The following is a 16852-nucleotide window of genomic DNA, read 5'->3' as shown; positions in this document are numbered from 1 at the left end:
AAAAAAAGTTTATGTGGCTTGATCCAATTTCGGGTAAAAAACAAGCTCTCTCCCTATCTCAATCAATCAATGTAACTACTGGTCTACAGGAAATAACCCAGAAGGATGAACACCAAAATGCTTAGTGCTGTCCTGGGGGGGTGGAGTGGGAGGCAGTGATAATTGGGGATTTTTTTTTCCTGGCAACGTCTCAGCATTGACCATATTTTCCAGTAACATAAGTTACTTTTATTTTTAACGATCTTCAATCACACAAAACACCAAAACATTCTCTTTGTTAAAACAACATTGTAGAAGGGAGGCTCCCTTTGTCCACTCCCCAACCGTAGGACCCTCCAAGACATAACTAATCACCATTGTCAGTGGATATATATCTTCCCAGGCCTCTTCTTTGCATTTACATACCCACTGATACTTAATCTATACGTGCTGTTTTGCATCTTGTGTTTTTTCACTCAACAGGAGGCCTTGATGACCTCTCCCAACGGCTCACATAGACCTGGTGCATCATTTTATGCTTTTAAATTTAAAAAAAATTAATAAATAAGTGAAGCTATTTTTATGGGGACAGGAGAGAAAACACCCCCAGAGTGGCTGGCTTTTGGTCCCTAGGGGACAGCCTGGGATGACAACCCAGCTGTCCTCCTTCCCCTTCTCTTCAGGGCCCAGGCTCTTCCCGCACCTGGTTCCTGCTCCCTGCACTTACTCAGAAAGCTGGTGTCCAGCATCTGAAGCTTGGCCACATCCCAGGCCCGCTTGATGCCAATGTTGGGTAAGTTGAGGCCCACTTTCCCATTGCTGTGGGGCTGAAGCCGGAGGAATGTTCTCAAGTTCAAGGCCACAGCCAGTGCTACCTATAGAATAAAGGGCACAAGCAGTTAGCCTGAGGGTGGTTGGCAACAAGCATGGCTCCTGTCTTAGGAAAAAAGGGGCCCTTGTCAATGAGCCGAGAAGAGAGGGCAAATACTAGCACACAGGCCACTCTCACCTATGCCCTTGGCAGACACTGCTAATCAACCTTGGCACCCTCTCCTAATCAAACGTTGGCACCCTCTCCCACAGGCCTAGGCACAGCCACTACCAATCAATTAGGAGTTAATACCTACTTATATTTGCCCTCCCCACGTAAAATTTCACACGTTCTCAACACCAAGGAATGGCTTCCCCATAATCACCATGCTTTCAAAGATAAATATAAGTTAAAAATATGAAAAACGACAGCTTGAAAGAGCGGAAAAAGCATGGCTTTGGGTTCAAGCAGACTTAGGTTCACTCCTAGCTCTACTGAGGTGTACGGGACCTTGATCAAGTTACCGATCCCCTCCTAAGTCCCAGCTTCCACGTCTGCAAAATAGGATAATAAAAGTTTAATGTCAGAGGGTAGCTTAAGAGGTAAATGAGACAATGCATGTCTCAGACTCCTTTGCAGAATCCTATTCGTTTCCCCCCGAGTTTAGTCCTTAAACCTCTTCTCTTCTCCACCGAAGCTCACTTCCTAAGTGGCCTCATTCCACCCACGGGGCTTTCCATGTCATCTTTTTGCTCTCTTACTGGGTGGGCCAGAGAAGCCCTTCAGAGGGCCTAAGACCTGTCTTTTCTTTGCCCAGCTGGGGAGAAACTGATCTCCTCTCTGATGTACTCCCAAGCTATGCCTCAAGGCTTCCTTTCAGCTTCTTTTAAGGTTAGCATCAGGGAGAAGCAGTTCCTAATCCTCAAAGGCTCAGGGGGCCTTGTACCTTGCCATGGACCACGGCATGCTCTCCATGAAGGATGACCTTCCCTGGAGCAGACACTAGCAGGACTTCTGACAACATGGCTCCTGGGAGTCCTGAAAAGGAAAGCCAGAAAGAGGATGGAAGGTCCCCAGAACTTAAGAGAATGCCTAGTTCAAGCTCACCATTATAACAAAAAAGGCAGCTACCGCACTTCCCTGGTGGCGCAGTGGTTGAGAATCTGCCTGCCAATGCAGGGGACACGGGTTCGAGCCCTGGTCTGGGAAGATCCCACATGCCGCGGAGCGGCTGGGCCCGTGAGCCACAGCTACTGAGCCTGCGCGTCTGGAGCCTGTGCTCCGCAGCAAGACAGGCCGCGATAGTGAGAGGCCCGCGCACCGCGATGAAGAGAGGCCCCCGCTTGCCGCAACTGGAGAAAGCCCTCGCACAGAAACGAAGACCCAACGCAGCCAAATAAATAAATAAATAAAAAATAAAAATAAAGGAATTCCTTTAAAAAAAAAAAAAAAAAGAAAAAAAAAAAAGGCGGCTACCATCAGCATTTGCTATGTGCCCAAAAAAGCAGTGCAGGATAGCAGTCAGCTAGACACATCAAATAGATCTGGGTTCAAATCCAGCTCTTCCACTCCCCAGTGATGTCATCTTAGCTAACTCACTCAAATAGCTAGGAACCCCAAAAGTTACACGGGGACAATAAATGTACTTACCTCAATGGGTTTTGAGAAGGTTAAACTAAATAATGCAAGGGAAACACTTACGGTCTGGCACACCATAATCACTCAGTTACTCATAGTTACTTTTTTTTTTTTTTTAATTGTATTTATTTATTTATTTATGGCTGTGTTGGGTCTTAGTTCCTGTGTGAGGGCTTTCTCCAGTTGCAGCAAGCAGGGGCCACTCTTCATCGCGGTGCGCGGGCCTCTCTTGTTGTGGAGCACAGGCTCCAGACGCGCAGGCTCAGTAATTGTGGCTCACGGGCCTAGTTGCTCCGGGGCATGTGGGATCTTCCCAGGCCAGGGCTCGAACCCGTGTCCCCTGCACTGGCAGGCAGACTCTCAACCACTGCACCACCAGGGAAGCCCATAGTTACTTATTAATGGCTCTGTTCTTGGTTCCAGCTTTTGTTATTATTACTATTTTTTAAAAATAAATTTATTTATTTATTTATTTTTGGCTGCGTTGGGTCTTCATTGCTGTGCGCGGGCTTTTTCTCTAGTTCCGGGACCGGGGCATACTCTCCGTTGCGTTGCGCGGGCTTCTCATTGCCGTGGCTTCTCTTGTTGCGGAGCACGGACTCTCGGCGCAAGGACTTCAGTAGTTGTGGCTCGCAGGGTCTAGAGCGCAGGCTCAGTAGTTGTGGCACACGGGCTTAGTTGCTCCGCAGCATGTGGGATCTTCCTGGGCCAGGGCTTGAACCCGTGTCCCCTGCATTGGCAGGCGGATTCTTAACCACTGCGCCACCAGGAAAGTCCCCTATTATTACCACTATTAAAGATAGAAATTTAAATGAAATCATGGACCGGAAGGAACCTTTTCCTGGACATTTAGGCTGTTTCTAACGTTTCACAATTACAAACAGGCTGCAGAAAACAGCTGTTATACTTTTTTTTTTTTTTTTTTTTTTGCACACTTAAGTCAGGATCTCTACAAGACAGAGTCCTAGAAAGTGACTTGCTGGGCGTACGTGTGCGCGTTTTAGATTTTTATAAAGAATGCAAAACTACCATCCATTTAAGGCTTTACCTCAATAGCGTAAGACCACAACCACACTATGCGCTAAGTATATACTACAGTGATCCCCGTTTCTTGGGGGGGAAACTCAGGCTCGGAGTGGGGGAACCTATTGCTTGTCCTAAACTCCAAATCCGGTCTGTCAGATTCCAGGTTGCCGGCTCGTCAGGACGGATTCTCAGAGTTGGGGAAACTAAGCCAGAGAAGCCGGGAGCCCGGTCCAGGGTCGTCCTGGGTCTCGGCCTCGGACTTCGCGCCACCCTGTCCCGGGAACCCGACCTCTCACCTGTCGCCACAGGTCCTCTGCTCCCGAGCCGGAGCCGCCCCGGGCCTCCATCCCCAAGCTCGAGGGCGGCGGGGGGAAGAGGCCGCTTCCTTCGCCCAGCCAATCAGAGCGCGCAAACCGAGAGCCCCTTTACCAATTGGCTTGAGCGTTGGCCAATAGCTGTTACTAACTAAGTCCTCACGAGTTTCCCCGCCCAGCTCCTTCCGTGAACCAATGAGAAATAAGTCTCTGGGAGTGTCCCGCCCTGGGGAGAGAGCCACGGACCAATGGAAGATGGCGGCTGATGGGTGGCGCGGCCGGAGGTAGGTGGAGTCACCCCGGGATCTGGACGGGAGCCTGGCTGGGTCAGTCCCCTACCAGAGCCCTGGAGCATGGCTGTGTGGGGTCTGGGAGGTCGCATTGGCTTGCGTGGGTGCCTCGGCGCCCGCAAGCTATCGTGTCCCCGTTTCCAGAGCCGCGGCCCCCAGGGCGTGGAAGACGGGGACAGGTGAGTATCTGGCTGGGAGGGTAACCCAGGCACCTGCCCTGAGTTATATTGTCGCCGTGGTTACGTCAAACCGCTGGGAGTTCACCGCAGCAATCGCCAGGTGACGTCCTCTTTAGTCGTGACGTCACCGTGGCAACGTGGGCTCCGTGGAAGCCAGAGACCAAGGTTTCTTGGCACAAGACAAGTCCAAACGAAGCCCAGCATCCATCAGGACAGGGCATATCCCATGTGAGCCAAGAGGGTCATCTTGCCTGGCCTCACAATCAGGAGGGGCCTCAATTCGGATCTTAACCTATCTCCAAAGCAGTTTATACTTTAAGGCACAGGGATCCACCAACGCGGTCTAAAGATGGCTGTCATCATATACCTTGAAACTTGCACCCCGTTTCCAGACCTCAGAACCAGACTTAATAATGGATTAATCTATTTCACAGATCCAGTAATTTAACCTTTGAATAACCTTCTAATGTCACATTTTAATGTTGAAGTCTTTATTAAAGGTGTTGCTATTTGAAAATGCCAGTTTTCGAACCCTGTTTTGGCAATTCTCCATTTCGGAGTATACTTGAAGCTTTATAGTATGGAAATAGCCCAGGGTTTTTTCCCTCCAAGAGTCCCTGGCTTGGTACAGCAGAGGTAACAGTTTTGGGATGTCGAATAAGATAGTCTTGGGCAAGAATCCCAGCTCTACCGCTTCTTCCCTTGGTGACCTAGGAGGGTGAGTCTCATCCCGTCAGCTACAGATTCCTCAAAAACAAAATGAACATCATAGGTAGTGCTTGGGAAGATTCTAGGGATAATTCAAGGAGATAATGCCTGTAATTCACTTAGCACAGTGCAGAGACTATGGAAAGCGATCGATAAATTCTTTAAGCCAATATTTATTGAGTGTCTGCATTGAGCAATGCACTACATCAGCTATTCTGCAGATACGGGTGTGGCAAGACACAGAACTTGCCCACAAAGGGCTTAAAACTAAGAGGAACGGAGGGGAAAGATTTCAAGAGATCCAAGCAGAAGGGGATAAGTGCTGCCTCTAAGGATATGGGTAGCAAACTGTGACCCACTGAAGGACGTGCCCCACTGTATACGCCATCCTCACTCGTCATCTCTTGATGTTTATTTCTCCTTAGGCCACAGCCTTCCTCGAAGACACCCAAGCTCCCCAAGATCTACACCAAAACAGGAGACAAAGGTAGGGTGGGGACAGGTGAAAAATGCAAAGAAAGACATGGCAGATTCCATCTTAAAGTTCTTCCAAGTTCTAGGACTTCCCTGGCAGTCCAGTGGTTAAGACTCCACGTTTCTACTGCAGGGGGCATGGGTTCGATCCTTGGTCAGAGAACTAAGATCCCGTATGCCACGTGGCACTAGAAATTGATGGAAAATTCTGGAATGAGAATTAAATAACTAATAGCTTTAAAATATATTTTTAAAAAGTTCTTCCAAATTCTTTGCAGACATTAAAAGTATGTAACAGATCTCAATAGGCATCACCCAAATGTGATGTGAATTGAAAGATGCCCAAGATATATTAAGTGATAAAAGCAAGTTGCAGAACAATCCAAATAGTTGGAATCCATTGGATAAAAGTGTGTGTGTGTATTTATATGTGTGTTCAGGTATGCACAGAACATTGTGAAAGGTTATACCCTGGACTGTTACCTGGGAGAGAGATTGAATTGTGGGAGAGGGGAATGAACAGATGGGCTTTCATTGTTTCCTGTACATTCTTTTATTCTATTCTATTATTTATTTTGTAATGAGCATATATTGCTTTGATAATTTTAAAAATGCCAGAACACAATGTACAGAAAGAAAAGATGCAGAAGAACATATCAGTATGATACCATTTTCTAAAGTTTTAAACCACGCATGGACTTCCCTGGCGGTCCAGTGGTTAGAACTTGGCGCTTCCACTGCAGGGGGCGTGGGTTTGATCCCTGGTTGGGGAACTAAGATCCCGCATGCTGCGTGGCACGCCCCCCCCCCCAAAAAAAAAACCACGCAGATTACCAGTATTTATTGCTTTGGGGGTATATTTATGTAGTAAGAAGATAAAAACATTCATAGATGTACTTAATGCCATTGTACACTTAAAAATGGTTAAAATGGCCAATTTTACATTATGTTTATGTTACCACAATAAGAAAAGAAAAGATGCAAAGGGATGACAGTGTTGATGCCCTCCAGCCAAAGACTCCAGGGACGGAATTCCCTGGCGGTCCAGTGGTTAGGACTCCACACTCTCACTGCCAAGGACCTGGGTTCAGTCCCTGGTCGGGGAACTAAAATCCCACAAGCCAAGCAGCGCAGCCAAGAATATATAAATAAATAAATAAAGCATATCAGGAAAGAAGTGAGGACAGTGGTTACCCCTGGGGAGGGGGGCAGTGACTGAAAGCGGGGACATGGGGGCTTCCAGGGTGAGGCTTATATTTTATTTGTTGATCTGGATGCTGATCACAGAGGTCTATTTCAGTTAGTAACAATTCATCAACTTGTACATTTACGATTCGAGCACTTCTCTGTGTATGTTATCCTTCAAGTGGAAAAATGCTTTAAAAGAGCCTATCAAGAAAAAAACTCTTTAATTTGGGCAGCAAAACATTTTCACAGGGTTTTCCAGCACCTTCACTGGAGAAAGGAGACCGAAAGACGACCAGGTGTTTGAAGCCGTGGGAACTACAGATGAATTAAGTTCAGCCATTGGGTAAGGGGGACGGGATTGGCCTTGAGGTCGGGCTTGAGTTGGTCGTTAGAGGGCATGACTGATGTGCAGCTCTCCAGAGTGCCCGCCAGTCCCAGAGGCTGCCAGCCCTCGAAGAACCTTCCTTGGCCCGTGGCTTCCGCCCCTCACCGCGTGATGCTGCCTCGCCCCCCATCCCTGCTCCCTCACTGTGCTCGTATGTGTGTGCCATTGAGGTGCACGTGCTAAGTGACAGGTGAGTCGAGCACAGTACACAGGGCATCAGACATGATCCCTTTCGTGAGGCTTATTTTTTAAACAAGCGTATACACAGCCAGAGTTTAGAAGGTGGACTCGGGGAAGTAGTCAGGATCGGCCGGGCCATGCTGGTGTAACAAACAACCCCCACATTTCGTGGCTTACCCCACCAAAGGCGTATTTCATCCTCTCACTTCAAGCCCATCGTGGGTTGGGTATGTTTCTTCTCTGCCTGGCCTTCACTCTGGGACCCGGGCTGGTGGGACAGCCTCTGTCTAGAACAACACCAGTAATTGTGGCAGAGGGAAGAGAGATCACGGTGATGCCCACGCTGGCTCTTAAAGCTTCCACAAAGTGACACACCACCTCTGCTCACATTTCATTGGCCAGAGCCAGGGACGTGGACACATGTGACAGCAGCAGGGGTGGGAGGGGCCGCAAATATTTGAGAACAAAGTTCAGGCCACCATGCTCAGCAAGCTGTTGGCAGCGTGAGCTGCAGATATAAGTACTAGTTCACAAGTTCTGACTCGGCCTTGTGGGTGAAGATCATGGTAATCAGACAGACCTGGGTTCAAATTCTCTCCCACTGCTGACTAGCTGTGTGACTTCAGGCAAATCACCTGGCCTCTCTGAGCCTCAGTTTCCTATTCTGTCAAATGATCCTAGTAATAGTATCCAATCTCATTGGGTTCTTGTGAGGATGTAATGAGAGAACTCCATGTTTCCCCGTTAGGACAGTACCTAGCACCAATCATAATGCTAGCTATTATTATCATAATTATTAAAACTTACCTGTTCATGGTCGTCATTTCTCAGTGATGGGCCTAAGTGAGGTTCTCAGGAAAGATAATGTAGCTAGTCTGCCAGCAGAGGAGAGAGGGCAGACCCCTTGGTGTGTGTGGGAAGGGTGTGGCAAGGGGGAAGTGCACACAAGATGAAGTGGGCAGAGGGGCGGGAAGGCGGGTTCTAGCATCAGCTGTTTAGAATTAGCAAATCAGCAGGCCATCATCCCTCAGGTGATGTGGTGCAGGGGACTGGCCACAGCTCAGTTGTGGATTCTTCCGTCCTCAGATGTTGGCGGAGCATCTGCGTGTGCCAGGCTCTGCTGAGCGGGGAGCCTGAGCCCTGCCTTCATGGAGCCTGCGGTCTGGGGAGTGCGGTGCAGTGGGCAGGGCGGAGCAGACAGACTCTAGAGGGGCAGCCACAAGTGGTGGGAGCGGGGATGGAGCGAGCACGGGGAGGGGCCTCCCGCTGGCCTCTGTCGTGGGAACATCCTCGGTGAGCAGATATTCCTGAGCATCTCCAGTGTGCCAGGCCTGAGGCATACGCCCCCTCCTCACCGTCCAGAGGGGAAGACCAACGCCGGACAGCTTACGTGTGTGCTTATTTAGTTCTGATTGTAAGCTGGGCTAGAAGATGCACAGTACTTCTTCTTTTGCCCTTTCAAAGCCATTCCCCTGTGCCTGGGAGGCTGGCCTGGAGATGGTCTCACCCCGATTCCCTTGTCCTCTGGCTTTAGAGTTGGTCCAACCAACGGGCAGCACCAGCAGGAGATCGGACAAGGGTGAGAGGGGTGGGGGTATGTGTGACCCTGTCCCCAGCCCTGTGTGGCTCTGGCAGTCGTGGGGCTCTCCACGGCTTTCTCCCAGCTGCCCAGCTCCTGGTGGTGGCCTCTGCCCGGAATGCAGCTCTCTCCAGGGTTGGTAGCGCCTTTGGCCCTCCCTTGCCCCTTCAGGCTCTTGCTTTTGCTCATCTCTGCCATCCATCCGCAGTTCCCATAAGCCTTCCCACTCTGTCAGTAGTCCCTTCGTGAAGCTTTCCTCCAGGAACCCTTCAAACACACCACTGTCTGTTCCCGGCCAGGACCCCGACTGGTACAGAAGTGGGTGCAGTGTTCTGAGGGAGGCCAGGGCCACAGTCCTGACCTGCATCGGGGGCACTTTGATTTTCCTGCCCCACCTGGCCTTACCAGCGAACTCCTACTCAGCCTTCAAAGTCCCACCTCCAGCATCGCTTCCTCCAGGAAGCCCTCCCTGAACCCTAATCAAGGCCAAATATCCCAGGACTCTCACCCTTTCCTTCAGAGCACTGACCTCAGTTTGCAACTTCACCGTCAGTCGTGTGACATCTGATTCACATCTCCCTATCCTGCCTAACGGGACCTGTGTCACCTCTGTTCATACTGAATCACCTGGACCTGGCCAGAGTAGGCGCTGAAAGAGGAGTTGTTGGCTGGATGAGTGGCGAAAAACAAATACCCCCAACCACATGGAAGGTTACGATGTTCTCAATGTCAGCAAGAAAATAACGGCCTTCCTGTGATAGCTCAATTAGCAAAATGGCCAATCCCCTGAGAATTATTGCCTTCCAGCAAGACAGGGCCTGGGGATGTTATATTCGAGGCAAATTCTTTTTCCTTCTTCCTCACAGGTTTGCTATGGAATTAATTGCAGAAAAGGGCCACCCGTTTGTGGAAGAGCTTCAGAAAGTGAGTAACATTGTCTCACCCCGAGCTGGGATTTTTCAACCCCGAGGCCTGGTGGCCATAACTGGATTTGCCAGCTGACCATCACTTCCTTTCTGTGTCACCTGGGACTAGTCCACTTACCCTCTGTGAGCCTCAGTTTCTTCATCTGTAAGATGGAGACACACAGAGATAACCCTCCCTCACAGGTGAGTGGTGAGGTTTGCCCTCAGGGAGGGAAATGTGAAGGGCAGTGGTCTCAGCCCGGGGCAGTTCTGCCCCTCAGGGAACACAGGGCAATGTCTGGAGATGTTTTAAGTTGTCACACTGGAGGTGGAGGTGCTATTGGGATCTAGTGCGTAGAGGCAGGGATGCGGCTAAACGTCCTACAACGCACAGGACAGCCCCTGTGACAGAGGATGACCTGGGCCAAAGTGTCAGTGGCCTCAGTGGCCCTGAGGTTGAGAGACTTGAGAGGCCCAGCTGTGGTTAGCCCTCGGCGGGGGGGATGGTAGCGTTCTTAGAATTACTGTTCTGTTCCTTAAGAGGCAGCGGGGGCTCTGGCCCACAGAGAGGACTTCAGAAATAGAGGCAGGGCCGCCAGCCCCAGAACAGGGAGAATGTACCAGGGTTTTAGTCTGCATGCTGACCTGAGTCAGCTGCTCCCTGGAGGGTCAGCCCTCGGCCTGCTTCAGTCCTCCAGGCCAGGCTGGAGCCCACTGGGGCCCCTGGGAGCAGACAGGGTAGTGAGGGGCTGCAGAAAGATGGGAGGCCTAAACTGCTGGAACATTCTATGAATGAGGCACCTCCTGTATGAGGGAGACTGGTCTTCGGCCTCATAACGAGGAATTGCTGGCGTCTACAGTGGTCGTTTCTGTCTGCCGTGCTCACCTCTGAGCGGGGTTTGCAGAGGGAAGAGGGGGTCAGTGGCGTGATGAGCCCCTCCCTTGCTTTAGACCACGTCCTTTGGGTAACAGTTTCAACATCACCTCCTCCGGGGCCTTTCCTGGCCACCCCTGCCTCCAGCTGGTGCCTCTCCCAGGCTTCCGCAGCTCCTGTGCTTCTTCCTGTAAAGGCAAGCATCACCAGGAGTGTGGCCTGGGCGCCCCAAGGGCGCAGACTGTGACTTGTTCAGCTGGGTGCCCCGCCTGGCCCCTGGGGGCTGCTCCGGGCCTGTGGCAGGCCAGGCAGCCTGTTCCCGGCTCTCCCTGCAGAAGCCCATGAGGTGGAGGCCAGCTTTCACGTTTTACAGAGGACAAAACCGAGGCTCAGCCGAAGGCCGCACAGCCAGGAATCAGTGGGGCTGGGATCAGATTCCCAGACTGGGGCCACCTCTCTCCAGCCCCCGGGGTAAACGCTGCAGGTGGCCGGCGGGGTAGTACTGTGACGCCCCTTTCCACCAGAAGCCACAGAGACACCACGAGGTCAAGTCACTTACGCAGAGTCTGCTGCTCGGTGGCCCAAGAGGGTTCCAGTCCGCTCCCGGATGGGCACCGCCTCCTCTCACCCACTGTGTCCTGCTCCCGGCACACTGCCACGGTGGCTGTCTCATCAGAGGCACAGACCTGTCCTGTATAGTTTAAAGAGCACTGTCAATTTGGGTCTCTCCGCCCAAGTGTTATAGGTTAGAAAACCAAGGCCGTCAGCTTAGAGAAAAGAAAAAGACCTCGAAGGGCCTGGCACATGGGAGAGGAGGGTCGGGGTGAGAAGATTCCTCCTGACTCCCTGGGTGCTTGACGCTCCCCGTCTGCGTCACCCAGGCGTTCCAAGGGAGCCAGGGCCCCTCCCAACAGGGCAGACGTGCTGTGCTGCAGGTTCAGACAGAGTTTGCTGATTAGCCTTTAAATGGCGGCTCCTTAGAGGTCTGACAGCTCCCGGCAGGCCCGCCCCTGCAGTGGACGCACGAGACCCCCGCTTGGCCCGCGTGACAGGGTCTTCACCCACGCCTTGCATTCCTCCCCAGATCCAGTGCTCCCTGCAGGACGTCGGCTCTGCCCTGGCGACACCGCGCTCCTCAGCCAGGGAGGCTCACTTAAGTAATTCCCTGAACCCGCTGTGTGTGCTCAGAGGGCCCCGGGGTGCCTGGGCCCGTGGGTGGGGGGAATGACTCTCTCCTGGGTGTCGCCTGGGACCCCTGTCAACCTGACCTGTGCAGCCTGAGAAGGCTGAAGGAAGGTCCCTCGGAGCCAGTGGAATGGTTTGCGGGCACCCAGGCGGAAGGGACGGGGGTGCGCTCCTTGTGATCCTGGGGCAGTGGCCTCACAGCCATGTCCTCCTTGGCTCCACAGAACACGCCACGTTCGAGGCAGGGCCCATCTTGGAGCTGGAGCAGTGGATCGACAGATACTCCAGCCAGCTGCCCCCGCTCACGGCTTTCATCCTGCCTGTAGGTACTGGGCTGCCTTAACCGGGGGGTGGCTGCGGGCCAGTGTGTTGACCAAAACACACAGGCGGGGATTCAGCCCCCCCCTTTAATTTTTAACAGCGACAGAAGCTGTCCCCCAGCCCCCAAGTCCCCTCCAGACCGTCACGGCTCCCTCCCCAGTCCTGCCTGCTTTGGAGAGGGGTACCCAGTGGGTGTGCCCCGGCAGGGCCCCTGGAGACGGAACACTGCCCGTTGTGGGCGGGGCCTGTGTGTCCCTCCGTCCATCCAGGCTCCCTGCCTGCAGTGGGCACCCTCCCCCCGCCCTTCCAGCCAACACCTGCTTTCTCCTTTCAGTCCGGAGGCAAGAGCAGCTCCGCACTGCATTTCTGTCGGGCCGTGTGCCGCCGAGCTGAGAGACGGTACTGGGGTGCGGGGGCCGAGGGAGCGGGGCCTGGGCAGAGAGACAGTGATCCTGACGCGGGAGGGGGGGGCAGCACATAGGGATCAGAGCTTGTGCGGAAGCAGGCAGCTCCAGGAAAAGGGCGGGGGAGGCCCAGCGGGTCTAGGTGATTATTTGTAATTATAATAACACTCATGTGGTATGAAATTCAGGTGCGTATTTGGTGAAGACTCCGTGTTTCTGGGGTTAATTTAAATGGTGGAGGTGGTCTCAGCTGAGCAGAAAGGATTGAAAAGCTCCACACCATAAGAGCTATGAGGGAGGGTACTTGGCACCAGAGTGACCCAGCCTGGGACTGGGGAAGGGGGGTACTGGGGGCACAGTGGACAGAGTGTCCGGGGTGAGGGGACAGCAAGGGCAGAGGTGGCAGTCTGCATGGAACACACACAAAGGACGCTGAGTGTCTGGTCCGGAGTGAGGGGCGTGAGGCATGACGAGGCTAGAGGCTGAGCTGAGGCCAGGCCGGGCAGGGCCTCACGTGCCCCGAGAGCTCTGCATTTATCCTGAGAGCCTTTATCCTGCGAGCCACTGATGGGTTTTAGGCCATGGGATGACGTGCTGGCTGCTGAGTGGAGAAGGGCCCAGACCAGCCACCTGCTACCCCAATCCCCCAACTGAGAGTCAGGAGAGGAGGGACCCCCGCCCCCCCGCCCCAGAAGCTCCTGACAGCCTTTTCAAGGAAACTTTAAAAGAGTAATTGCAACATCTCCATTTACACCACTCATAGGCCAGGCTGCCACCCAGCTTTACAGAGAAATGGGAATAAAGCCCTGCTTTATACAACTGGCAGGACCGTGCTGGGCACTTTGTATCCATTATTTCATTGATTCCTTGTGGTAACGTTGGGAGAGAGGTGGTGGCAGCCCCCACTCTACTGGAGTCAGGACGCTGGGGCTCAGAGGTGACACCGTGGCCAGGGCCACCTGGGTGGTCCATGGCAGAGTCTGGATTTGAGCCCAGGTGTGTCTGCTCCATACCTGAGCTCTGTCCATAGCCCCATGTCATAAAGATTTCACTTATCATGAAAGGCTCTTGGGGCCAAGTGGTTCCTAAAGTGACACTGAGTCACAAAAGAGCTTCAGCTTCAAAAGGAAGAAAGTCATTTGTACAAAGCTGTCCACATCAGCAGTGCTCATAGTAGCAAAAAATTGGAAACAACCCAAAGGCCCAACATCAGGGAATGGCTGAGCAGAGGAGGGGTCCTGAGGACACCAAACCCGTGCCCAGGTGACAAAGCCCCTGGGGCAGGAGACACAAACCTGGCGCCTCGGTTTGGGGCGAGCACCTCCCAGCAGGGGTTATGTAGCAGAGGCGACGTGCATGGAGGGCCTGCCAGCTCGCTGGCGCTCAGCAGACAGCACCATCTAGAGTGTCTGCACACAGACTGGCGAGGCTGCAGCGGCAGTGAAATGCTGGCTCAGGACGCAGCTCCTGCCCCCAGGCGTGTTGAGCCCGTAACGTAGCGTGATGCTGTGTTTCCTCCCCTTCTAGCGTGGTGCCTCTTGTCCAGTCCGGTGAGACGGATGCAAACGTGGCCAAGTTCTTAAACAGGTACTCAGATGGGATCTGGAGAGTCTTTCTGAAAAAGTAGGCACTTCGTGGCTCCAGCCCTGGCTCGTGGGGCTCCAGCGTGGGCCAGGCCAGGACTGAGAGCTGAGGGACCCCAGGAGCTGCCTGGGGTCCAGAAAGTGACCTCACAGCCAGGGTCTGGCCCCTTAATGTGGTCACTCCTCCCCTAGGACATGGCCTGGGCTTTGATGGCCCTGACCAGCTCCTTTCCTCCTGGGAGGGGAGTGAGGACCGTTCTGTTCATGTCACAGTAGTGATCCTGGGGAGCCTTCCAGCCGTGTAGGTTGTGTGGGCTGAGCCAGTTCGTTCCCTTAGCGAGGAAGGCATCACCGCGCAGATGAGGAACCAGCATGTGACAGCTCTGCGGCGGCGGGGGGATCACCCAGAGCGGAGTCTCTTCCACTGCCCAGTCCCCCACCCCACTCCCAGAGAGACAGCCAGGCATCAGGAGGAGGGGGCATGGGTCAGGGAAGGTTCCAGCAGGACCTGGCATGGAGCTGGCCTCAGCGGGCAGGGTTGGGGCAGGGAGAGAAGAGGAGGGTGGGGTCAGTGCGGCATGGAAACAAGGGAGAGCACAGGGCAGCTTCGCAAACTAACTGCCAGCCCCTTAGGGGCAGGCTCGCTGTTTCCTCTCCTGTTTCCCTCCCCACCCACCCCTGCCCAGAGGCCCCATCACTGGTGGGTCAAAGAAAGAAGGGAGAGGGGCACTAGGGTCTAGCCCACTAGAACATTCCAGGCCAGCGCTTCTCAACCGGGATGTCTGGCAATGTCTGGAGACAAGTGGGTGGGGGCCAGGGGTGCTGCCCAATGTCCTACGATGATGCACACAACAGCTCCCTCTTCCTGCCACGAAGAATCACCCAGCCACAAGGAATGGTCCCGAATGTCACTAGTGCCGAGGTTGAGAAGCCTGCTCTAGGCTCCCTCTACTCAAAGAGTAGACCAGCAGCACCAGAATCACCTGGGCACAGTTTAGACCTGCTAAATCCTGGGCCTGGCCCAGCCAGTCCTCCCGAATCAGAATCTGATCTGCATGTCACCAGGATCCCCAGGTGACTTGTGTGCACACCCCAGTTTGGGAGGCACCAGTCCTGTTCACTGGAAGGTGCAGAAACCAGGGAGTGGCCCAAAGTCACCAGCCCTGTGAGGTCGGACAGGGTAGTGACCTCATCCTGCAGGACCCGCCCCAGCCCTGGCGCCAGAGTCGGGCGCTGGGCTCTCAAGAAGCTGGCCTGGAGCGCCATCCATCAGGCCCAGGTTGGCTGAGCACCTGCTGTCCCGCCCGATGCTCCCGGGGCACGTGACTGGTGTTTCCTCCTTGGAGGCTAATACAGGGAGGACCCTGTTAGCACTGATCTCTCATTTCAGATCATTCCGTTTGCCTCCTTCTGCCCCTCCAGACTCAGTGACTATCTCTTCACGTTAGCCAGATACACGGCCATGAAGGAGGGGAATCCAGAAAAAATATACAAGAAAAATGACTTGTCGGACCGTGTCTGAGGCACGTGGAAATAATGGAAAAAGGGAGCTTTGCAGACTCCTCCACAGTGACAATAGGAAAGGAAGACTTTGCCCTCATGTCCTGATTCCTGAGGATCTCACCCAGAGGGGCCAGAAGCTGGTCTTTTGTCCAGACTTAGCTTCCTCTCAGGGCCCCGCCACTTCCTTCAGGAGCTGAGGCTGGTGGAGAATCCTGCCCCCTCCCCTGGGCTCTCCTCAGCCTTCCAGGAGGTGGGAATAAACGCAGTGTTGCAGGAAAGAAAGATAAAGTGATTGCTTCATTGAGGAGCCATGAAGAAAAAAGAATAAAAGTGGGAAAGGCTTGAGAGGTAGGGTGTGTGTGTGTGTGTGTGTGTGTGTGTGTGTGTGTGTGTGTGTGTGTGTGTGTGTGTGTGTGTGTGTGTGTGTGTGTGTGTGTGTGTGTGTGTGTGTGTGTGATGCCCTCCACTGGCAGTTCTGGCTGTGTGTGTGTGTGTGTGTGTGTGTGTGTGTGTGTGTGTGTGTGTGTGTGTGTTGCCCTCCACTGGCAGTTCTGGCTGTCCGAGGATTTGGAATGGTACCAGAGGCCCTTGGAAATGTAACTGTGATTTACCTGTGCCAAAGGGGCTTTAAAATGTCACATTTATAAAGAGGAAGGCAGACAGGATTTGGAGTTTAGTCACCTCTGAGCCACTCATCAAGGGGGAAGGACGGCTGCAGACTGACAGGCGAGGCCTCGGAAACACTTGGACTGAAGTGCGTGTGTGGTGAGGGAGCAGCCCGGAGAATATTCTCTAAAGGGGAGCCTTCCTCCATCAAGGGATGGACACCCCGGGGAGAGGAACACCACCACTTTAAGGAGGGCACGTCCTGCCCAGGCAGGTGGCATCCAGGGTCAGAGGTGAACTGCGTTCAGCTTCAGACTATAAGCTCTTATGTTTCCAGCGAGGCTGACGCAGACCAGACCGACTTCTCTGATGTTGCACTTGGGTGGTTTATGCCTCTGAGATCCAGGCCACAGCTGTATTTTATTTCAGTTGTCACTGCTGCTCCCTCCCGCTATGAAGTGACCTTGCCAGTGCCAGCTGTGTCCTTGGGAAGGGGGATATTTATAAAGGGCGAGGAGGCAGCCCTGAGAACCTGAAGATTCCACGCCACTAATTGCAGGAAACAACTTGGGAAGGGCAGGCTCTCACTAACTGTCAGGGCGGAAACGCCCAGTGAACTCCATCCAGCCATCATTTATTAGCCTGAAGCTCGGAAGGCTGGTCCTTCCAGCCATCCTTGCCAGCAGTTAGGAAACATTAAAATGATGAGTTTTGTGCTTG

At 53.2% G+C, this 16852-nt stretch overlaps 2 protein-coding genes across 14 annotated transcripts in view; one reads left to right on the top strand and one right to left on the bottom strand.

Annotated features, from left to right (window-relative positions):
- MVK (mevalonate kinase) overlaps positions 1-3880 on the bottom strand; it is a 110474-nt gene extending 106594 nt beyond the window's left edge. For all 4 annotated transcript variants that reach the window (XM_082417556.1, XM_082417554.1, XM_082417557.1 and 1 more), the window contains exons 1-3: positions 3751-3880; positions 1737-1828; positions 707-854 (exon numbers count right to left, since the gene is read on the bottom strand). In XM_082417556.1, coding sequence (XP_082273682.1) covers positions 707-854; positions 1737-1814 — 226 coding nt within the window. In that variant the 5' untranslated portion in view covers positions 1815-1828; positions 3751-3880. The remainder of the gene's footprint in view (positions 1-706; positions 855-1736; positions 1829-3750) is intronic.
- A 138-nt stretch (positions 3881-4018) lies between these two features.
- On the top strand, positions 4019-16852 carry MMAB (metabolism of cobalamin associated B). Of its 10 annotated transcripts, XR_014251869.1 has the most exons (11): positions 4019-4237; positions 5371-5432; positions 6867-6950; positions 8707-8751; positions 9618-9675; positions 11615-11687; positions 11940-12037; positions 12371-12435; positions 13968-14027; positions 15446-15885; positions 16000-16852. XR_014251869.1 is itself a non-coding variant. In XM_082417584.1 (10 exons), exons 1-10 carry the CDS (start codon positions 4034-4036, stop codon positions 15524-15526), a joined length of 804 nt encoding a protein of 267 aa, XP_082273710.1. In that variant the 5' UTR covers positions 4019-4033; the 3' UTR covers positions 15527-15868. The 10 variants fall into 10 exon arrangements, 9 of the variants coding, with proteins under 9 accessions (XP_082273710.1, XP_082273708.1, XP_082273709.1 ...); XM_082417584.1 differs by lacking the exon at positions 16000-16852 and having other exon boundaries at positions 15472-15868; XM_082417582.1 differs by lacking the exon at positions 16000-16852 and having other exon boundaries at positions 15414-15868.

The sequence above is a fragment of the Balaenoptera physalus genome, assembly GCF_965194825.1.
Source record: "Balaenoptera physalus genome assembly, chromosome: 12".
Classification (NCBI taxonomy): domain Eukaryota; kingdom Metazoa; phylum Chordata; class Mammalia; order Artiodactyla; family Balaenopteridae; genus Balaenoptera; species Balaenoptera physalus.
This window is presented reverse-complemented; position numbering and strand designations above follow the sequence as displayed.

Coding starts and splice junctions, on each gene's coding strand:
- MMAB (XM_082417582.1), top strand. CDS start 4,034: ATGGGTGGCGCGGCCGGAGGTAGGTGGAGTCACCCCGGGATCTGGACG. Junction 8,752..9,617: donor CAGCAGGAGATCGGACAAGG/GTGAGAGGGGTG, acceptor TCTTCCTCACAG/GTTTGCTATGGAATTAATTG. Junction 12,436..13,967: donor TGCCGCCGAGCTGAGAGACG/GTACTGGGGTGC, acceptor CTCCCCTTCTAG/CGTGGTGCCTCTTGTCCAGT.